This window comes from Lepisma saccharinum, chromosome 1 (assembly GCF_977018435.1).
Source record: "Lepisma saccharinum chromosome 1, izLepSacc3.1, whole genome shotgun sequence".
Lineage (NCBI taxonomy): Eukaryota > Metazoa > Arthropoda > Insecta > Zygentoma > Lepismatidae > Lepisma > Lepisma saccharinum.
Genome location: NC_139229.1, coordinates 18,260,595 through 18,283,119, shown reverse-complemented (window position 1 = coordinate 18,283,119; position 22,525 = coordinate 18,260,595). Strand labels below are relative to the sequence as shown.

At 40.6% G+C, this 22,525-nt stretch overlaps 1 protein-coding gene across 1 annotated transcript in view; it reads right to left on the bottom strand.

Moving 5' to 3' along the window:
* The window catches only part of LOC145993289 (F-box only protein 32), a 249,841-nt gene that overhangs the window by 56,495 nt on the left and 170,821 nt on the right, over nucleotides 1–22,525 (bottom strand). The window contains exon 5 of the mRNA XM_083129427.1: nucleotides 12,596–12,645. Within this exon, the coding sequence (XP_082985553.1) occupies nucleotides 12,596–12,645 (50 nt within the window). The remainder of the gene's footprint in view (nucleotides 1–12,595; nucleotides 12,646–22,525) is intronic.

Here is a 22,525-nt window from a genome sequence, read left to right as displayed (position 1 = left end):
AAATGGTGACCGTTCATGTTTTCACATTCAATTATTCTTGAACTAAAGTTTTCGATCACTCGCCGAAGCATTGCAGGAGGAATAGCGTTGATTTCATCTGTAATGCTTTGCTTCAAGTATCTCAAATTTTGTTTGCATTGAGGTGTATACCTTACTCTTTCAGTAAGTGTTTTCAAACTTTCTCACCCACTATTTAATTAAATTTGCGCTTGGGACATCTCTCATTCCTGCCAGGTTATAATGATGCCGGTATGAACGACGCACAACAACATACGAATCATAATTTTTATAAAACGCACGAACCCCAAAAAGCACGGTGCTGCCCGTAAAGCGCTCCATGGCGTATTAACAATGTTGTCAAGCATTTGCGATCTATCTCATTTCTCCGTAATGTGCGAATTGCCCCAGAGGGCGGATTCAAAAACGAAAATATTTCTGAGACACCCTTTAGAAACCGAAACTTCTGGCGTCGTAGCGCGATGTGCTATCCTAACCACTCCGCCACGGAGGCCAACAATCGTGAAGTTTGTAACCGCGGACAAAATAAAGAACCCAAGCTTGCCTAAAATGAAACCGTTCATATGGCAGCGCCACGAAGCGACTTGTCGATTTCTACAACAATGAATGGAATTCCAGACGGTCCAGGCATTGTGCTTTCCAGCTCAGGTGTTACGCTTGCCTGCACTATTCGAACCACACCCGAATGCAATTTACAAGCACAAGGTTCGTTCCTCCGTTAGGAGTTCGTGAGTAACACGTCACCAAAGCACTGGATTGGGAGGGATGGCCCAACATCATGGACTCCACGTTCTCCCGATATTACGCCTCTAGCCTTCTTTTTTTCTTTTTCTGTGGGAATACACTAGAACAAAGTGTTCAGTTCACCAGTTCCAGATGTTGAAACGTTGAAGGCGAGGATAACAGAAGTGTTACCGACGGTGACTAACAAGATATTTTCTAACACGTGGAGAGAAATTGATTATCGTTTAGACATTCTCCGTGTAACAAATGTAGCACATGTTGAAGTTTATGAGTACAGCGACAAACTTGTGATTTGGGGGGACATTTCGAAAACGCAACATGTCTGCGCATAACATAACAAAACATGTCTCGACCGAGCGTACTTTTTTGGGGCAATAAATGATTGACATCAGGGAAAGACTTTATGCTCGCCCTGAATATTATATCAATCCTCTGATTTGTGCTAGTACCTAGCACTGAGTGTAATCTTATCAAGTGCATAACTTAATATAGCAGTAGCCAGTGGCGGCAATTACAGGGGCGTGGGGCAGTTGCCCTTCCCCCACTTTTTACCCTCGCACTATGGCCTCTTAATAATTAAGCCTTGTCTACCAAGAGAAATTAAACTGTCCTTACCACCCCCCCCCCCTGCCCTCAGTTTTGGCACCCAATCACCGCTACTGGCAGTAGCACATTCCTCGACATGTAAATGTGTTAACAACTGCCTAACGCGTAAAACAAATTACAGTTTACGTGCTGCCATCTGCAATTAGATTTCCACCAACACCCTCATTAGGGGTCTGTACCTCTTCGAGAGATAATCCAGCGCTTTTACACGATGCCTGCTTTGTATCTGGGACATTCATTCACGCTGTAAGCTAAAACGCATCCAGTTTCCCAGCGCGGCATGCTTTTCGTTCCCAGATAATAAAATTATCAAGCGACCAAAGCCAGGACGCCAAAAACACCAGCCCTGCAGATAAAACACGCTATTCTCGTACCTATAGTGCCTGCAGAGGAAGAGTTTCTATGCGGCTGGAAAAGTGGTCCTATGTACCGAAGCGTCTGCAGTTCCAGTAACTGGATTTTAACTCTGGGCTTCCTGTTGGGAAACTTGCCAATCTTACTTAACCAAATTACCCTCTGACGGTTTTCTTCTCTCTTTTTCACAAAAACAAAATCATCTAGAGAGAGATGACATTGGAATGAATGCACGCAATTTTATTTATTAGATTCGTTCTCTTCGTCACCTCTACTCAATCTTTTCCCAGTAGGAACATTCGTGTTCTTTAACCTTGAATTTTAACGTCTCTGAAATCGGTTGTATATAAACCGGGTCTGTAATGTTTTGACACGGACGGCTTCCGTGGTGTAGTGGCTTGGTTGACATACATTAGCCCCGTGTACACTGCACTTTTTGACTCTCTCTGCACTCGCCGGAATAGTTGGTTACACGGTGCAACACAGACTCGTCTACTTCGTTGATTTGGTGTCAAGCAATGTTGCCACAATATGAGGGCACAATTTCCCTTTTTAAGGGTCAAAACTTTCCTTTTCGGACTAATTTTTCCCTTCACCTAAAAATATCAAATAATAATAATAACAACAACAATAATACAAAACTTGTAGCAGCAGCAGCTGCAATTTTTATTATTATTATTAGTGCTGGTGGTGGTAGCAGTAGTAGTATTTACGTTGGTCAATTTCGAATAAATAAAATATTAAACAAATTTTTCACATAGGCCTACATGTCAGCTTCATCGCTTTTTTGCCAGATGTCCCAGATTTGAATCCTGGTCAGCAACCATTAAATCGTTAATCCTCATCGTTACTATTATCCGAAGATGCATAAAAGCGACGTACGTACAATAAACTTAACAGAAATAGATACAGGCTTATATTCAAAGGATCAGAATGAGAAGGAACAGTAAAAATATTAAAATGTGGATATGAAATTGGAAATTAACATAAAATTGTAATAGTGTAGTCAGTTGTCTTAAAATTTCCCTGAAATTCTGGTATTTTTGATCAAAATTCCCTTTTCCCTTTTGACTAAAAATTCTGTCCGAATTTCCCTGCAAAAGGGAAATTTTGCCTTCATGTGGCAACACTGGTGTCAAGTGGTGTATTTGGTGCCTGCACCACGTCCTGGAGCGGTGTAATGTGTGGTGTATGGTCACGTGGTGTATGCTAACTAATCAAATGAACGTTTCAAGCAGCAGACAGCATTTGTTGAATCTTCTTAACTTGAACACTGCTATCCATCTACTTGGTTGAACTTCATTTCCTTGTACCAGCCTGACGCCGGGATAAATCTGCACTACACCGAGTGTCAAGAGTGTGCAGATAACTAGACGGGGCTGTTGAAGAGTAAAATTCAATACATCCTTAGTTCTGCTACGAGATAGATGTTTGTTCCAGGTTTTATTAAGTTTAGGGTAGTCCTGTAAAGATAGCTACGCTAATTCCGCTTTAATGAAAGTACGAATGGTGGAAGCCATAGGCACGAATTCGATAAATTACAGATTTGAATAATGCACCTGCAGAACAATTATGTAAGGGAGAGTGGGGTAATGCTGAACGAGGAGTATTAGCGAACACAGAAGTATGAAGCTCTCGTCAAGTATCAAGGAGGCTTGATTGGTGCAGCCATCTTCCGTCTACGGATACACTTCTCTTGTATCGCCATTACTGTAGAAGCAGTTGTTCAGTAGTAATACTGCAGTGGCGGCTCGTGGTTCAGAATGTTGGTGGTTGCAGCAAATATATATATAACTTTAATTTGTATATATTTATAATGTAATTATATGTATTTATAATTTTATATGTGAGTGACACGTGGCACTTTCGAGGAGTACAATTAATAATCATCATACAAAATTTGAAGTTTTCATTTATTAGGCAGCAATATTATGCAGAATTGTGTTTTTTGTTATTACATAAGAAGTACTTTAATGTTCGAATCCCACTTTAAACTGCAGGTCCAGTCCCGATTAGCATAAAGTGGATTTAAAAAATAACAAAACAAATCAAATCAAATCAAATTGTTACAAGTTTCAAGCATAATTTAAATTAGGTTAAGATTCTCCCCAAAATAAAATATTTCTCTTTGCTTAACGTGGACATTTTGTCTGTTGCTTTACGACACAGGACAGTGAGAACTTTGCTGTTGTTCGAACGCTGCTGCTCTCTAACGGTGTATGAAAGAATTAGCAATCAAGCGTTTGTTGTTGGTCCGTCCTCTTCTTCCCTCACCCGCCGGGGGATCCGAAACGGGTCGCCTGACTTTGGTGTGTTGCAAACTCATTGCAACGACCAAGCCGACTGAAGCAAGGGATAGGAAGAACAGCGTTGAACTTCGCTCCAATACTCCTCGCTGTAGAGATCAAGCCGTTGCTCCAACTTTGCAACGCCTACCTGTGCGTCTACTCATACACTGTGAAATCTCGCAGGTTGCCTCCCTTTTTTTTTAACAGATCATAATGGAATTTGCTTTATGAAGCAATGAAGGGCAAAATTGTTTGTTTATGTTCAATATTTAATAGGAAAACAAATGAAAAAATATACTAACAAAAAGTATGAAATTTTCTTGTAAAATATCCGGTCGTTGTGCAACACTGCAACAATATCAGTAACCGCCCCTGAGTAATAGTAAAACAGTTTATTGTGTTTGTTATAAGTAGAAGATCCATTTCGGAAGGCGGTTACTGTTACTTGCTTTAGCTCCATTCTAAAGGTGGTCACAAAGTGGGCGTACACCCCTTCATTTTCGACACTACGATGGTAATAGTCTGATTACTTGATATGAACACATACCTGTGTCACTGATTAACCACCTCTGGGACTTCTTGGGAGGCCCTTCAGAACGTTATTGAGGGGAACGTCAGCGCCCGCAAAAAGGTCTTATTCACACTTGCATCGCGAAGTGTGCCACATTATGGCGCAGAGTTCGGCCTCCATACCGATGTTCTGGACGCTTAAACCATCAGGTATGTGTTCATATCAAGCATTCAACCATAACCATTGTAGTGTTGAAAATAAAGGGTAGGCCCACTTTGTGACCTCTCTGTAGAATTCATGTATAAATTAAAAAGTAGGCAGTCAGGGGAATGTTGCTGTAATTTTTTTACACTGAATACGGAAGGTTGTAACTTCAGTATTGCTCTGTGTTTGGCACAATGGTAAAATGCAGTATCATCTCAAAAACGAGCGTCGCAGGGAATTAGATAAATTGAATTCTAATGAAAATATTTTGAGAAAACATCTATATTTTTTTTAAATCTGCAGATCTTGTTTGTTCTTCTCCAGCGGACTTCTTTCAAACTTTTACAGGCCTTGGCCCATCCTGGAGCATAATTTTGTCGCATTTAGCATAATTTAAGAGTTGAAAAAGCACTTTTTCTTGTCAGGAAGTTTTTATTGGTACAGCTGTCCTCAATCCACGACAGGCAGGGAGGGCCTGAATCTAAGATTATAAATGAATATAATACAGTCAACGAAATTAGTAATAGTTGTGTTTTATACAGCGTATATTGATGCAATTGTAGGATGAATTGTATCTTCTACAAATATGCTGTATAAAGAAGAAATTTCAGGAGGTGATACGTGTGACTGTGTAATTGAACGCATTTTCGAAAACTTTCCTCGGTCTGTTTACCATAACTTCCTACACCAAAAAAAAAAATCCACGAGCCGCCACTGGTTTCATATCATCTTCAAGGTTACAAAACTGTTGTTTAGAAATGGTATGTAGGTTTTATTGGTATTTAAGTTAAATCTGCCTCTTAAGAAGTAAACGAACTTCATACATAACATAATTTTTGTGTATCATCAAATGTGTTCACCATTACCCCCCACGACGCTGGGTAATGGCGAACATTGCCATGAAGGCATATGTGGTGATGTGGAGGTAGAGCTCCACACATTCTTGAGCTCGGCCATAGTTGGGGTGATGTGATCAGCATCACGCCCGGCCGCCTTTACCCTCCAGGGTTGCCCCCAGGTATCCTTGATAAGAGGCTGAGCGGGCCTCAGAGCTGCGCAGAAACAACTGGAAAATGTCCCGGTCCAGGTCAGCTGTAATATTCCTAAACCAGAATTCAATGTAACATTGGCTGTGAGCAGCAAAATTATTAATCACAATAATAAGTGAAACATAATTCGAAGCATTTTAGTTGTTAGAAAGTAACCTAAACACGCTACCCCACTAACTCTTAAATCTGTAAAAAGGAAGCATAATATATAATCATAAACTGTATAATAATAAATACGCGTATAATAAAAGCTCGGGGATGCGGCCTCCTTCTTTACTGGTCATCCATTGCTTCCTCTAAATGAACCGTTAATCGTTTTAAAGAAAAACACGGAAGGATTTACTTTGAGGCAGTTCTAGTTCGTTTCTCGAGAAGAGAATGGGGAAAAAACGGCGTAGGCGAGTCCACAAAACCGCGAACTTTTTTGTGGCCCTCTCGAGGCGACCTTCTGCGTGGGCTAGTCAGTCTGTTCCCATTGCGAGCCTAAGTTTTAATAAACAAGCTAGCAGGTTACTTGCGCGGCGTAGGCTCGCACCACGGTTCAACAGCCGGACACCATGGGCGTCTCTGTTTACGGGCCTTGGTAGTATGACTAAGAAGCAATTAACAAGATATGGCGGTTAAGTATGTTGCGAAAGACGCTTCTAATGTGTGTCTTAAGGTGAAGCAGCATGAAACAAAAGAAAGTTGGACGGTAGGTGTAAGCAACACGTCGCTAGTCACCTTATTGGCCGCGACTACATTACCATACAACGAACGTTCATAGGCCTAACAAACTGATTGTACGGTACTAAGTAGCTGAGGTCCAGTTTAGGAATGTTCTTGCTTTTTCACTCACATCTCAGTCTGACAACTGACCGATTTAATTTTGATTTCTGTTAATTAACGTCGCTTTTCTTCCACTTTTGGCAAATCGTGACGATGAAGAGTGATGTGACACTCGCAAAGAACACCCAGGCCAGGATTCGAACCTGACGTCGTAGCGTGCTGTGCTTACCACTCCGCCACTGCCCCAAGAGTCTGGTACAGCTCGTAACTTACTTCTTTTAGAAGGTGTTTTTCCTCCTCATGCTGGGGCGAGTGAAGTTCTGGAGTTGAAACCTTCCCTGTACTCCTCTGTGGACTCTCAAGAGAGTCTGCTGCTTCAATCTTGAAACTATTCTTCATCCACAGGAAGAACGAAGTTTATGTAAACAACGAAATAATTCATTTCCCATGTATTAGTTCTAGTGTTGCTTTGCCCATGAACATATTGGTCGTGGCTGTACATCTCGTTATGTATTGTTCCATAACTTCAATATAAGAGCTACGTGAGCGATGTGGCTTCGTAGCATGTCGTAGTATACGGTACCGGGTGTCCCAGAAGTCTTTCCCTGATTACAAACTTTAGTCATATCCGCTATATGCAATGTAGAGATGTGAAAGTGGTGCCAAAATGTTGGAAAACTAACCAAGTTTATTTGTTGCAGGTTTCAGTAATGTGGCTGTAGTGTAGCAGTGTCAGTGCCAAGGAATCCGGAATTAATGCTCTTGACATCGGGTGGCATCTTTCCATGCAATGTTTCTTGGACTTGATTTGTGAACATTTCCTGTTTTCTGGGCACTGCCACTGCTACACTACAGCCACGTTACTCATACCTGCAAAAAAAAAAAAAAAAAAAAAAAAGTTAGTTTTCTAACATTTTGGCACCACTTTCACATCTCTACATTGCATATAGCGGATATGAATAGGTAAAAGTTTGTAATCAGGGAAAGACTTCTGGGACACCCGGTATTTCTGCGCGCAAAATTCCTGCACGGCTGCCCTTCGACCTACCAACAGGATTGCTCAGAAGACACGTGACTTCGTTTTTGCAGCGGACAGAAAAGAATCAACAGGTTTACCGATTCGCTTGAATATGAGTTGTGTGGTTTTTTATGAAACATGAGATTTTAGTAATGCTTCGAATATGTGCATAAAGTAGAGCATGACGCTAGTGATAATAGTCCAGTCTTTAAACATAATGTTTCAAGGTCTTTTAACGGATATTCAACGTGCAAGTTGTACATGTGGCGTCACTGCGCAACCGAAACCTCCCCACAGAGGGAAGGTTTCAACGCCAGAACTTCACTCACCCCAGCATGGGGAGGAGAAACCCTCCCTAAAAGAAGTAAATTCTGAGCTCCCTTTCTTACAAATCCTCGGAAGGACGAAACTCACCCCAAAAACGGGTCTTCCTTGTCGCACAACAGTCTTGCTACCTTGTGTTCTTAAGTCAGACGAGGAATGCCTACGAGGTTAAGTTAGACCTGTTAGGTTAGGTTCCATTAGCATAAATACAATGAAAAAATATTATTTAGGCTAAGAGAACTAAACATAGCTAGTCTCAAGGTAGACATCTAGCCTAAAATTAAAAAGCATTCTCCCGTGACGTCAGAACACAAGGTTGATCAAGTGTTGTGCGATAAGTGAGACCCCCCCAACACCCTTATTTCCTCAGTGTACCCAACCTGAACGATGCAATGGCTAGCTTAATGCGCTGTGAATCCTAGATATGACTTTGCCGTCTTTCAAACAACAACAAACATACATGTTACCAGACTAATTCCCAGTGAATGGCCATTTAACGTACGTTTGCCATTCTCTCCCAACCTTTTTCAATAGTAGAAAAAAATACGTATAATAATTGGAAAATATTAAGCACAGAGATAAAGCACCACCATATCATTTTAAGCAAGAGTTTTAAATGAAAAAAAGAGCACTTGCGAACTCGCGATTTTACTACCAAAAGCGCGCATGCCATGTTTGCTGAGAGGGTTAACGTCTACTGTGACAGATTTGTTATCGTACTCTAGCTACAGGCACGACCGCAATTCATTAGCGCAGGTCATTTTCTCAACTGCTCCATCATGCAATTATCCAATTATTGAACATACCTCGCGTGTAAATATTCGCGGATGCATAAATTGTCCAAAAACGACAACGGTTATTTCATAATATTGCTAAGGAGGTGAATTCCACTTTGAATTAAGGGTCGGGTAGCGCTTACTGTTTCGCTTCGTCTGACCCTGACATGAATCATTCGAAAAATTCAGATCCAGGATTTGTAATGAGTGACTAACAACGGATAATGTTGCCTTGCTGCTTCCTCCCCCCAACATGGCAGTTTCCAGTTTGCACGAAGGCCATTCTATTCCACCCTACTTTTTCCCCGTTGCTCCAATGGTGTTTGTTACTGATCGCTTTTACGATGCTCCTTCGATTTTTCAAACAACGTCCCGTTTCATCATTTTCCATTGTGCCATATCTTCAGTATTCGGATCAAGCTTGTATAGGTGTAGTTTGTGTTTTGTCTGCGATTTGCAACTCTCATCTTCAACATACACTCCCATACATTTATAACCTTGTCCCTATGTTCAACAAATATGCAGTATCTTAAGTTCTGTGGAAGTAAAGCAGTAACTATTGGCAATAGACAGGAATTTCTTCAAATCATAACAGCCATTTCCCTTTTTATATATGCAGGTTTATTCATATTATCTTATTTACAGAAGTTAAAACTCGGCAGTTATTCGCAAAAATTCCCATTTCAGTGTGCCCTGTTCCCTCCCCCCTCCCGAAGCGAGTGTGTAGCCACTGGCCTCACGAGTAAAAGAAATAACCCTTCAGTACCAAAAAAGGTGGTCGAAGGTGTTTGTACACGGTTTCTCACATGAAAATAATCTATTGAAGTAATGTAAAGACAGCAATTGTGTGCATTACAAGAAAGATAGAAAAAGTTAAAGAGTCCAAGCCGGTTCATAGTATCAAGAAAATTCTCCCATTCGTCCCTTAGAGAAAGACATGTCTTCACCTCGCCGTACTACGCCAAACATCTGAGAGCTACTGTTCAGTCCCGTCCCTATTTATAGGTCCCGCCAATGACCTAATTCATTACTGGAAACTTTCCGCTGGTCGGCTGTCCACACCTACCCCAACGGCCAAGAATTGAAACGTACAGAAATACATAGACATACACAAAAGTTGCACACTAACATAACCACAACATGAAACTAAAAACCGACCGGCCCAATTAAATTAATTAATAAACATATATAACATAAAAAGGATCCAGTAATGATCGCATCGTTGGCGGTGAGCCCGTGTGGACTCCAGCTTGAGATGAAAAGTCCTGCATTCGAAATTAGTACTGAATTTAAAGTTTTTGAACAGAGATTCAGATTCAACCTATCCCTTCCAACTAAATTTTAGTCAATCCAGAATGAAATTTTACTGTCGGGGCTTTGTAGTTCCCTTTTCTGTGCAGAGCGTCATCCTCTGGCGCTCAAGAATTTAAAGAAACAAGATCGACGATTTGCACATCACATGGTAAATAACCGCAATCCAAGGTTACCGGGGAGGAACGCAGTACATGTCCAAGTATACAAAACAATCTATTTGCATACTGGGGAGATTTCAGGACTTGATTTATACCCACCTAGAATTACAAAAATAGAATTCATGGTGTCTGTTGAGACGGACTACAAAATAAATCCTAATTACCCACATTACTTCAGCTACAGCGCCTTGAATAACGTAGTGTGGAAAACGACCCAAGAAACTGGTTCCCCGAGACGATGACAAGTAGATGGCAGTGCGATCGACCCCGGTGCTAATTTTGTTAAGAAAGTAATGCGGCTTAGTTAGTTTTTGGAATATATTGTGAAGATTTGTTTCTCTAGAAAAGCGGTAAGTGAATTGATGGAAACAGTTATATTTGTGGAGTGATTTGCAGTCACGAAATGGCATTAATTTACACAGAAAAGTAACATAAATACGTTTTATGTGCAACGCAACACGAACATCAACATATCGCATGTGAGGCTGGACGTCAAATGTTGGATTGTGTACACAAGTTTATTTTTGTATACTAATAAAATTGAAATAGTGTCATGAAGGAGAAAAAATGTTTCGTGGCGTACATATTATGAAGTCATTTTCCCGAAATGCAGATATTCGAAAGAATTTAATTTCATATTCCATGGAGTTCAAATAGCCGATTAGGATGTACCTTGTCATCTCTATCAACAAATTGCTTTACATTCGTGTCGATTGGTAAGTAGAACATTGATGTTAAGGACTGTGCATTTTTACTCGTGACTTGGCTGTAAAATGTCTACCTTGTACTTGATGAAAATAAACCGCAAATTAACATAAGTCCACTGTTGTATTTATTCATTTTTTATTTATTTCATTGGATTATTTTTTAAATTTTTTTTATGGGAAAGCATTTATGAACGATTTACAGGCAGTGCAATTGCTGGCCGGTTTATCATCGTATGATCATATAATAATAGCACAAATTTCTAAAACTACATTCTCGGATATATAATGAAGTCAATTACAGTTTGCAAAAGCAAACTATTTGTATAACTATGTTCTTATTGTTGTTATTGTTCTGAATTTTATATTGCACTTTTTGAATCTCCCCAAAAATTAAAAATAAATAACCCATGAAAACCAACAATATTTTCATCATAAAAGTGGACTGTATAATATTTTTTTGTAATGAAGGGTTCTGGTCTTGATCCCTGATAGGAATGAATGCTTGTACTTTAAAGATGCAAAGGTTGCCTTGATAATATTGTCAAGATTGTTGCCTTATCATCCAGATATTGTAGATCTAATTGCTGGCAACCTTATCTCCTTACCATTTATTACGTGAACATAATCTCTGATAATGTATTGTTCATCGAAATGCAATTCACAAACACCAGCTGTGTCCCTTGTCAGCTCTGGGAATTACACGATTCCACTCGGCTAATTTATCTTTTTGTTTGGGAACACTAAATATACAAATACCCTTTTCTTTACTTGAACGATATCCACTAGAACAACCAGGCACAAAACAGTGGCGACAGTTTCCAGACATGGTGAAAATATAACTCAACCAACGCGTTGTGCACATTTTTCCAGTAAGCGGGAAACGAAAAGTGTCATATTTCACGCTTGCGAGTTTTTGGGCGGTAAGTTGGACAACACGCGAGTGGATGTAAAACAATCTTTGAAAAATAAACGAGTATTGTCTGTGTGAATTTCCATAAAAATAATATTTGTGACAATGACAATATTAATGAACCTTTCAGGATAATGCATACACAATACTAATTCTCGCAGCAATTGTCATGTTACGTGTTACAATCCATACTTATGTTTTCTTCCGTATTGTTAATAAAAAACTCAAGGACAGGTCATGATCGACGGTTCATAATATTCTTTAATATTTTCGCGACTACTGTACTAAATATCATAACAATTTTCTGATACAAAGAAATGTTACAAGGAAAAGAATCAGACGTTGCAGCGAAAACTCCATTTACTTCCATTATAAGCAGACGAATACCAAGCACCGGGGTCAACACCAGCGCCTCTAGCGGATCATTTTCGAGTGGGACCAGCGAGAGACGGCAGAACCATGCCGTTTTCCACACTACGTTATTCTAGGCGCTGTACTTCAGCTTTCGGTTTTGGACCTGTGCACTAAAATAATGACAAATAATTCCAGCGATCTGCTAGTTGGACAGATCGACGAAATTGTAGGATAGATGTAGCCTTGCAGGTTTTTCGAGGCTTGAGCCTGTTGTGACTCAAGTTTTGATCATTCCTAAATGTAAATTATTTCCATGCCCAATACATGACATAGCTACTGATGCATATGGAGTACATTCTAGTATTGTAGCTATTCATTTTTATTAGTGTCGGGACTTTGTACAGAATTGTAGGTGATGATATAGAGGGGTCGTTAGACAAGGTCGGCAAATGACAATCCAAAACTCGAAAGATATTACAACTTACTACTTACCTCTCTTGTGCACTTTATGGTGATGTGACAGTGTGGCTGAACGGTGACATCTGAAAGAAAAACAACAAAATGGTATTTATTAAAGCAATTTCTCCCTATGCAAGCTGTTATCAAGACAATTACTTGTATTGAAAGTTTAAATGGTATGAGATGGCATCGAAACCTATCTCAGTGTGGCTTATTCCGAGTGAAAGCTTGTTTTTACAGTCGGATGTTCAATTAATTAAGCATGCAATGAATTGACAAAGAGTCTTCTATTGATCTATGGCTTATTTAGAGCAGGATGTCCAAATCTTTTAGATGAATAAATTAATTATTTGTTTTTACTGCGCGTTTCTGACACTTTTCGCTAATAGCCACAACGATGAAGGTGATAAGATGAAATAGACGAATGGACAATCACACAACAGAAGTCCAACAGAGGATTATCCTGGGTCCACGCGCCCAAGTCAAGTCAGTTTGCAAAATGCAGTCCAGGGCATGGAGCTAAGAAGGGGGAGGAGCAAGCATCGCGCAATTTTTCTGAAACCCGGGTCACTTGACAGAACCGGAGAAGTCGGACCAAAACATTCGAAGACGCCGTAAGAAAGCATGTAATTTTGTGTACTTTTGAATAAGATTTAGGAAGTAATGGTGCTTGCTCAACACACGGCTGTACTAACAGAAGCGACAGGAAACCTGAAGGAATAATATTCCATAAGCAGCGTTTGTAGTTGGAGCCTACTTCCATGTTCCTTCCAGCCGCGTGCGCTTGCAGCAGCCGATGCGATGTTCTTCTGTCTGTGAAGTCATTGGTTGAAGTAGATGCGGCCAAACTTAAACTCCGCCCACTGGCTTCAAAACGAAAGGAAGGAGTGATACGACACTGCTGGTCCAGGGTGTACTTCGAGGAAGAGAGGTTAACAATTGGGTGTCTTTAGAAAGGGTTACCCCCCTTACACCCCCTCCAAACCTTTTTAGAATGCAGGGCTAACCTACTACTCAAGCAACTTGTTATATAATATATTTTACTTACACTAATGATAAGGCCTCAAAATAAAAATTATAGGTTCTATTAGTATAAAGGGTGTGCGGCATATAAAGAGCCTTGCGGGTGGGATGTGGCCAGAGGTGTTAGTTTTAAACCTCCTCACCAGTGGCGAAGCGTAGAGTTCCTAGCAGGGTAGGCACAGAAGTGCGATAATTTCCATTAGTTGCTTAAATCTGTAAAAAGAAAGGGAGGGGGGGGGGCTATGTCATGGAGAGTGGTTCAATGTCTCTCCAGACCGCTTCTTTACTTGGCAGTGGCATGACGTTTTCAAAAGTGTTGTTACCGGCCATCAGCACGATAATTGTGTCTTAGACGTTCTCCCCCACCCACCAGATGTCATCGATCTAGATTTTTGTTCACTTCTGTTTTTTTTATTTGTTTGTATTTTTTCAACCCCTGATTTATGCACACACCTCCAGAAAGAACTACCAATCATGAGACATCGCGAAAATCCAACGAATAGTGCTCGAGCCCTGTTGTCAATTCTTCATCATTTTTTTCTAAATTTATTTATTTATTTTGCAATTGAGGTGAAAAGGGCTAGAAGAACCCCATAATTTTCGGGTTAGTCTGACGTTTGTGCCGTGAGCAGACGACAGAATTCCGCACTTTCAGCGACTGTCAGTTTGGTATGTTCTATTGCTGCCAACTTAGTTTTTGTAGCAAGACTTCCTCGCACCGAGGAAAACACCATTGTTATCTGTTGTCTAACTAAAGGAATGGTTGTAGTTAATTCCAGTCTTGGCTTTCTAGATAAATGAATTTCTGACACCTGTATGTGCAAGTAAACATAATTTAAATTTTGAATATTTTCGTCTCATTTGTTCTGATCTATGCTAATCGTGACGATGAGAATGTATGGAGAATGAATTAAAGATGACCAGGAAACATTGACATGACCACAATTAGGTCACCTGGCTTCGTAACGTGTTAGGATGACGACTACGGGGCTTTCAAGAAAAAAACATACGTAAAGGTGACCTCTCTCATTCAGTGTGTATACTTCGCATCCTAGTTTGTTCTACCCCTTGTGTTAGTAGACACCTTTACGTGATAACAGAACATAGGATCCTTGTTTGGGACCCGGCAACACGACAGGTTACTATGTAACATATAAACAGGTTATAATAAATGTAGTTACTTGAGAGAATAGAATCCCAATTTTAGGCGCAATTTAGTTCTTTTCTGCCAATCCAATGTGACAACACTGGCATGTTCCGCCAGACCTGAAACAGACATGGCCCGCGCAATAACCCCATAACCCTCTTTGTCCTAAACCCAAAAAGAGTCTTCCCTTGCATTGTACTTTATTTGGCCGCCCTCTTCTCTTGTTATCCCTTCAGGGTAAACGAAACTGCCTACCTCTTCGCTTGTGTCGGCTGCATAAAAAAATATCTGCTTGTAATATTTATTCAACGACAGTGTTAACGCATTAAATAACGTTTCAACAAATTTGAATTTTTAAAAATATTTTGCTGTCACTTGCCACTGCTACTTGCAAAGGAAAATATACTTGAAAACATTTTAGAAATGATTGTTATAAGAAGGAAACATGAAAGACCAAAAGTGGGTCCTACCTTACCGATGATTACTTCTTCACTCAATTAAGAACTCGATTGTTCTTGTTCTTGCATTTCAGTCCAGCACTTCTTGCATAAATCTGATCGCTGCACACGACACCAATCAAAAACAAAGCTCTACCGCCACGAACCTCGCGCTCCGAGCCAAGCGCCAAGCTCCCTTCTAGCGTCGTGAGCAGGAGGCAAGTCTTCCCAGAGGGTGAACGAGAGGGGAATCCCCGTTTACGATAAAAATAAATTATTCTATTCCCAGTGAAAGTAAAACTACTTTGTAAATATAAAGCGTAACTATCATTTTAATTTACGTAATTTGGTATGAAGACTTACTTTACAAATATAAGTTCTTTGGACTTTCTGTTTACGCTACGGTGTTGGGTGAATCGACAAGACCATCAGCACTCTGACCAGAAAACGAAGTCAGAACTACAGTACTCCGTAATTTTCAATTTCACTTACACTTGTCGATGAAAGAAGGAAAACCTAAGTTTCGTACAAAATATGGAGAATGTAAATTGAAATAGAAGTCTCTCTGCACGAACACAGGCTAATGTTTATAAAAAATGCCGATACACCACAAATTTCCAACCCTGGCGGAAATGCAGTGTTGCTGATATGCTGTTCGTCCTAGTGGGTAACACCGGGAGGCCGGCCTCAGGAGCGCGTTATAAGCATACGTACAGTACTCGTAAGATTAGGCTTCCCGCATATACCACCGTAGGACGGAATGTGAAGAGAAGAGGCCCCAGCAAATGTGCCTCACTCCGTGGAAAGTTCGTATACTGACTGGACAGGGTTAGAATCTTTTTGTAATTATCATAAATGAAAATTCCAAACTTTTCCATTGCATTGCATGTGTTTTGACGAAATAAGTAAATACACATTTAAAAGAGTAATGGCGTGGGTAGGCCCGGCCTCCTGGCCTCATAGGACGCTTCGCCACTGCTCCTCACCCTCAAGTCTTCCGGATGGTGAACACCTTTGGATGTGGCTAGCGGTCTGTAGAAGATCACTGGTCCCTCCACCAATGCTAGCACTTATCAGGGTTACTTTTACATGCAATTATGTAACTTGGTTACTTAAAACTACAACTATTTACTCCAAGCTGGTGTAAAACTGCAAGACTGCATCAACACGTATCCGCAGGGTGTCAACAACCACTCTACGACATGTAACTGCAGGTTTCTCAGACCGAAGTTCACGCTTGGGGGAGGCCTCCTCCCTGTCCTTTCCTGTTGACACAGCACTTGGAAGTCGTCCGCTTGAAAACAGTTTGTGCGTCTCAAGTGCCAGCCTCGGTTAATTCAATATTTGTTCTTCGGAGGAGTACAACGCTCGGGTTTTCGTAAGTTCTGTCATTCGCCGACTCCACAAACACGCCGGGGCTGTAATGCTTTGACAGGTAGCATCTGTGCTACCGTCCCGTGGCCGGCTTCCGTGACATAGTGGCTAGCGTGGTATGCAAAGAACTCGTCGGCTTCAGCGCTACCTAGTGGTCGAAATTCAAAATACCATCCAAGAGGTTCTGCGGTTAATGAAGGTCACGGAAGATGTGTGACATTAATATAATCCAAACCACGAGGGGATAGGGCCCCCTCCCCCTGTTATGATCGTTGAAGCAGTTGTTAAAGGACAAGTAAATTTAAATAAATTCAATTCCGGTCCAGAAGAGAGAATCAGCAATGGCAAATGGGTTCTGGACCGTAAAGAACCTCTCTTTTTGATAAAGTATTTCAATTCGGTCCAGGAACATTTTTTCCGAATGTTTAAATACGGTCCAAGTTTCGTACTGAAATGAAACAATATGCAACTTGGACCGAATTTAAATTGTACGAGAAAAAAGGTTCCGGTCCTGTTGCAGAATCCAATAGAATTTATGGGTTCCTGGATCAACCCTGCACAGAAGTCATAACATTAAAAACGAGCCCATTATTTAGTCTGAAACATACGTAGTACCTCTGTCAGATTAATATTTACGCCAAAATTCTTTGCAAGAGAAAATTGTTTACATGGGCGCATCCACCGGGGGGATTATTTGCCCAAAAATTTTGTGTAGTGGCAAAATTTTACCGCTTCAATGATTCTGACTGCTGACTTGAATACCAATTTTTGCTCAAACCCTAAAATTGCAGGAAAATTTAAAAATAGACATTTTAAAAAAAATAGGGTTGTTTGCCCCCCTGGAAACAAGTCTAGGCATGCCTGTGGTTGTTTATAGTTGTTTTTTCTTTAGTATAGTCATCATTAAATTAAATTCTTTTGGTTTGCTTGAGGAAGGGGTACACTTAAATTTATTTGTTTTTACGGCGGCGAACACAAACAAAGATTTACGTAACATTTTTATCTCACAAAAACAAATGCAGAAAATTACAAAAAATAGAGAATGTGAAAGAGACAACAATAATAGTATATAAAGAAAATAATTTCACACCTAATTTAAATGAAAGTACACACGAAGTAAAGAATGAAGTAATTTATGACTGCTTTAAAAAGAATTGTTGACAGTTTTATAGCAGCTAATGTAGACGATCTACAGTTCCAAAGTTTCTATCCCATTAAAATTTGAAGCACATCATCAGTGCACCAATATGTACTATTAGATCATTTTCATATTATTGGAAACTTGGGGCGGCCTGGGACAGGGGGTGCGCAAGCAGCCCTTCACACCCTCACAGACCTTTCGTAGCTTTCTAAGCGAACCTATCGAATCGAAAGGTGTGGGGGTGATTAAACGAACAAGGGGGGGGGGGGAAGAGTTGAATAGATTTACCTGCAGTCCATTTGCCTCGATGACTCACTGCCTTCGTGCGTCGTTGCCAGCTCGCCCCACCCTCACAGCTGATGTCCTCCCACGTCTTGCCCGCTTTCGAGTTGATCAACGCGCTTTCTTGCAGGCCAGTGTTGCCAACCACAAAGAAATAAGCCTACAACTAGTGAAATTTGAAGTTCGGCACTAGGGATCAAAGTCTCGCCACTTGTATATAGGGATACTTTCTTTTGAGATCTGCCACATCTTTACGGCCAATTAAATTACAGTTTCTGCAAAGAAGCAAAGCTCACACAAGGAAAAAGATTTAAAAAAACGACCAGTACTCAGAGAATTGATCTCCAGGGGAGCTCACGGGTTATCACAGGGGCCTTATAAACCAAGTCTATTTTCAAACGTTTAACAGTATTAAATGAAGGTTAATTATATGTGTGTGTGTAGGGGGAGCAGGAGGGTTATTAAGTTATATATATGTTTTAGAAACATTCATACAAATACTTTTTTTTTAATATCGCTTGAAGTATCAATTGACTGCTACTGAAATCATCCCTTTCTACACACTTCATACTACTTTTGATGATACAGATATTTATATCACACAAGAAAAATGGACAGTATTCAGTATACATTCCACCCCTGGGCCGAAACAATAAAACTCCCCTTCGTTTCATGTTGACCTTTGACGCAGATACCGAGGAAATTTGCATCATGACGTGTCAAAGCTACTTACAAGTTTCTGTCTGAACGGGAGGTAGCAACGCAACAGGGGCAGGGAAGGTACAGATAAAGGAACTCCCCCATGAAGGAACTTTCTATCTAGAGAAGATAATATTCTAAATACTTGTCGCTATTTAGACTTCTTATAAACAAGATGAACGAATGTCATAACTGCTGTTCATGCTCTGTGAATTTATCCTTCACCAAAGTTGTGAGCAAAATAATATGTACTGTCTACAATTTCACTCTTCACTGCAAACAAATTACACAAAATAGTTTCACCTAATGTCAAGGGGGCTGACGGAAGTTCCAGGGAGGCTCAGCCCCCACTGGCCACTGCCTGGCTAAGGGCCTGTCAGTACTTACGCAGTGTTATTAAAAAAAAAAACTCTACAACATGCCGGAAAGTAATGAGTTACTTTTGGTATTTACTTGGGTACCAAACCCGGGAACCCTAGATTGTAAGGCGACAGCGACAATACCACCAACTATTGTTTATTTCAGATTAAAGTAAAGAACTAACATTAAACAAAATTCAGACACACAATAGACGACCTTCGTGGCGGAGTGGTTAGCACATAGCGCTAAAATTCAAGAGATCCTGGGTTCGAATCCCGGCCTGGGCATGAGTGAGTGTCCCTTAATCAATTTCATCATATCACTCATTCTCAGCCTCGCGATTAGACAAAAATAGCAGAAAAGGGAAGTAAAATAAACCAAAATTAATCATTCAGTCGAGACAGAACAACAATTATTATAGACTTAACTAATTGGTGCTTAAGTTTCCACCATCTCGTACCACACAATCAAAATTCTGTTAATAATATCGACCCCCATACCGAACTACAGTGAACGAATTTAGTAGTACTGTATAATTTATACAGAACAATTTTCATGACACCACTTCAACATTTAGTAAAATTAAAAAAAAAAAAAAACTTTCACTTTCAAAGAATTAAAGACTAATTACACGAAGTGAGAGAAAATCATACTTAAAACAATCTAAATATGTCGGTCGAACTGCACCTTGGACAAAAATACTGCATAAAGAAAAGAAATTGCATGACACGAGTGTACAGAGAAACCTTGAGCAATAGCGCCATTTCGACTTTCGTAGTTGGCAACACTCGTTGCTCCGCACAGAGAATGAAGGTCAGATTATGCAGCGAGGAAACAGGTTGATTCCCTTCTTTCATTGCCTTTTCCTGCTTCAGCAATATCTGAAAGCAAGTTGGAGCCGAGGTAACGGATTTCAGGCGACGAAACGCGCACTAATTTATCAGTTCGGTAAGGCTTGCAATTGGCGCAACGGAAAACCAACATGGGTAAATTATCAACATATGAGTGCAAAGAAGTTTTGCAACGCCAACGAACTGTGTTAGCTGAAACTATGGAAAAAGAGTAGAAAGGTTTCAGAAAAGACGGAACTACCTTCTCTTATGCCTTATTTATATTGTAAAGGAGGGACGGAAAATAATTAAAACATGGGGATGATAAATATTATCAAAGTTAAGAATATAAAAATGGCTATACCACTAGATTTATTGAGCGACTCGGGAGTAAAACTTGATGTCACAAAAGTATGAAACCGAGGAAAACGCAGGTGAAAGTTCGTCCATTACATTGTGGCTTATGTGTTACCCAGATGTTCCTGCCAGTAGCGGCTTCTGCTTATTCGCACGTGCGCACCCAAATAAATATGTAATGCAAAACATTATTATTATACTTATTTATTGAACTCTATCTCATTCGAAACATCAAGTATCACCACGCCGCTTCACCAAGAGAGATGGTAGAGAAGCGTGCGATCAGTGATATCAACCCGCGTCGACCGAGCCGCGTTTGGGGCTTGAACGCAATGTTAGTTTCGCTCCCTATGACGCTGTCGCATAGAGGACACTGATTGGGTATTTTGGCTTGAGCGCCGTGTGAGGGGAGGTTGCATCGTTTACGAAAGCTGTGAACGCAGCGATCGGTGTGCAAGCAAATGTAGTGTTGCAAACCCATTCCATTAGAGATCGTGTGACAGTCAAGCCAACCCATACATCAATGCAAATTGAGGGATTTTTTTTTTTAAAGGGAAATTTTGATGGTATATTGTCCCTCCTCCGATTGTGTCCCGTGCATGATAGGAGGAGAAAAGGGGGAAGGTGAGGAGGACAACTGAAAGCGAGAAGGGTGTTTTAAACATGCCTGATATTGCCTTTGCTTAGTGCATCTTGGCCAAAATAAACGGTCTCTGTGGCCAGTAGCCGAACTATCAACCCACGGGGAGGGAGCGTGCATCAATCAGCCAGCTGTTTTGCATTGTGTGTTTCTGTTACTGAGTTGCAAAATTGTTTAGCGCTGTCAAAGGCTCGTACCTGTTTCAGTGCAAACTGTTTGATTTCATGATGAATAGGGAAACTGTATATAGCGAAAGCAGAGACTTGACTTAATATTTAACGTTGTTGATTTTTTGGAGGGAAGTTACCTACAAAGCCTGTAGCAACTGCAGCAATATATAGATAGATACGGCGGAAGGTAAGGAAAATTTCTGAAGAACGAAGCAAGGCAGTGCGAACTGAGTGAGTACTGTAATTTTCTTTAAGATTTGGTATTATCTTGATTTCGCTTGATTTGCTTGCTTCGATCAGTCTGTCATTAGAAATAAACAACTAGATAGATTACAATTGATTTCCTCCATGTGATAGTTGGATCGGCTTCTTTGGTGTACGCCAATGTTATTATTCTCCTTGTTCATTAATATCAGCGGAGCGGAGGAGGAAGTTTTTATGAAATATTTTGCAAATCGACAATAGTATTGATATTGTAGAACGGTATTTATATGTATTGAGTGATTCTGTCAGATTATCGAATGCTGAATTACATATTGCACAATAACATCGCTTCTCGTGACTGGCTGGAAAATTTCCAAAATATTTGAAATTTCTAAAAAATAAGTTTTAAAAAATTATGAAATATAATTCTATCATAGCCTCATTTTCAGTGAAAGTTAATCAAAACTTGGGTTGCCAATATACTACCTGGTGGGACACACTGTTACTGGGGATGATTATGCAGCCCTAATCCCTAATTTACGCGAAGCAATCAAGGAGAAACGGCGTGGGATGTTGCGGCGAAAAGTGCTGTTTCACCACGATAATGCTCCAGCACACAGAAGCCATGTTACTGGTGCCGCAATCCATGCTGCTGGTTTCCATATGTTGGAACACCCTCCCTACTCACCCGACCTCGCCCCTAGTGACTTTCATTTGTTCCCGAAGTTGAAGGAGCACCTCAAGGGAACGCATATTCCCTCAAATGCTGTTGTTATGGACGCTGCGGAAGAATGGCTCACGGCTCAGCCACAGACATTGTTTGAAGCTGACATAGTGGCTTTACAGCATAGGTGGAAGAAGTGCATTACTGTGAAGGGGGACTTTGTGGAAAAATAATACTGCTTATATGTCGGGGACAATAATTATTGAACCACCCTCGTATTAAGCATCAATATGTGCTCAAAAACGGGTGCTAGTATTTGACAGGGGTGTTATAACAGGTATGGACGCGGGACTAAAGTGCACAACCATACAGCCAGACCACGCGCCACTGGTTCCTGTGTGTTTCTGGCCAGTATCGTGTCCAAAGTGGGGTTGGCGAGTGTCATAACCCCCCCTTCGCCCAGAATTCCTAAAAAAAAGAACGTCAAAGGCAGGCAGGTGTGGTAAAATGAGGACTCGCTACTAAAAAAAAAATTATACGTACCCCTCCCTCCTCTCGAAAATCCTGGCCACGCCACTGTTTCTGGCTATCAGCAGCTACTGAAGGGACTTCATTCACTATTATACAGCAACTGA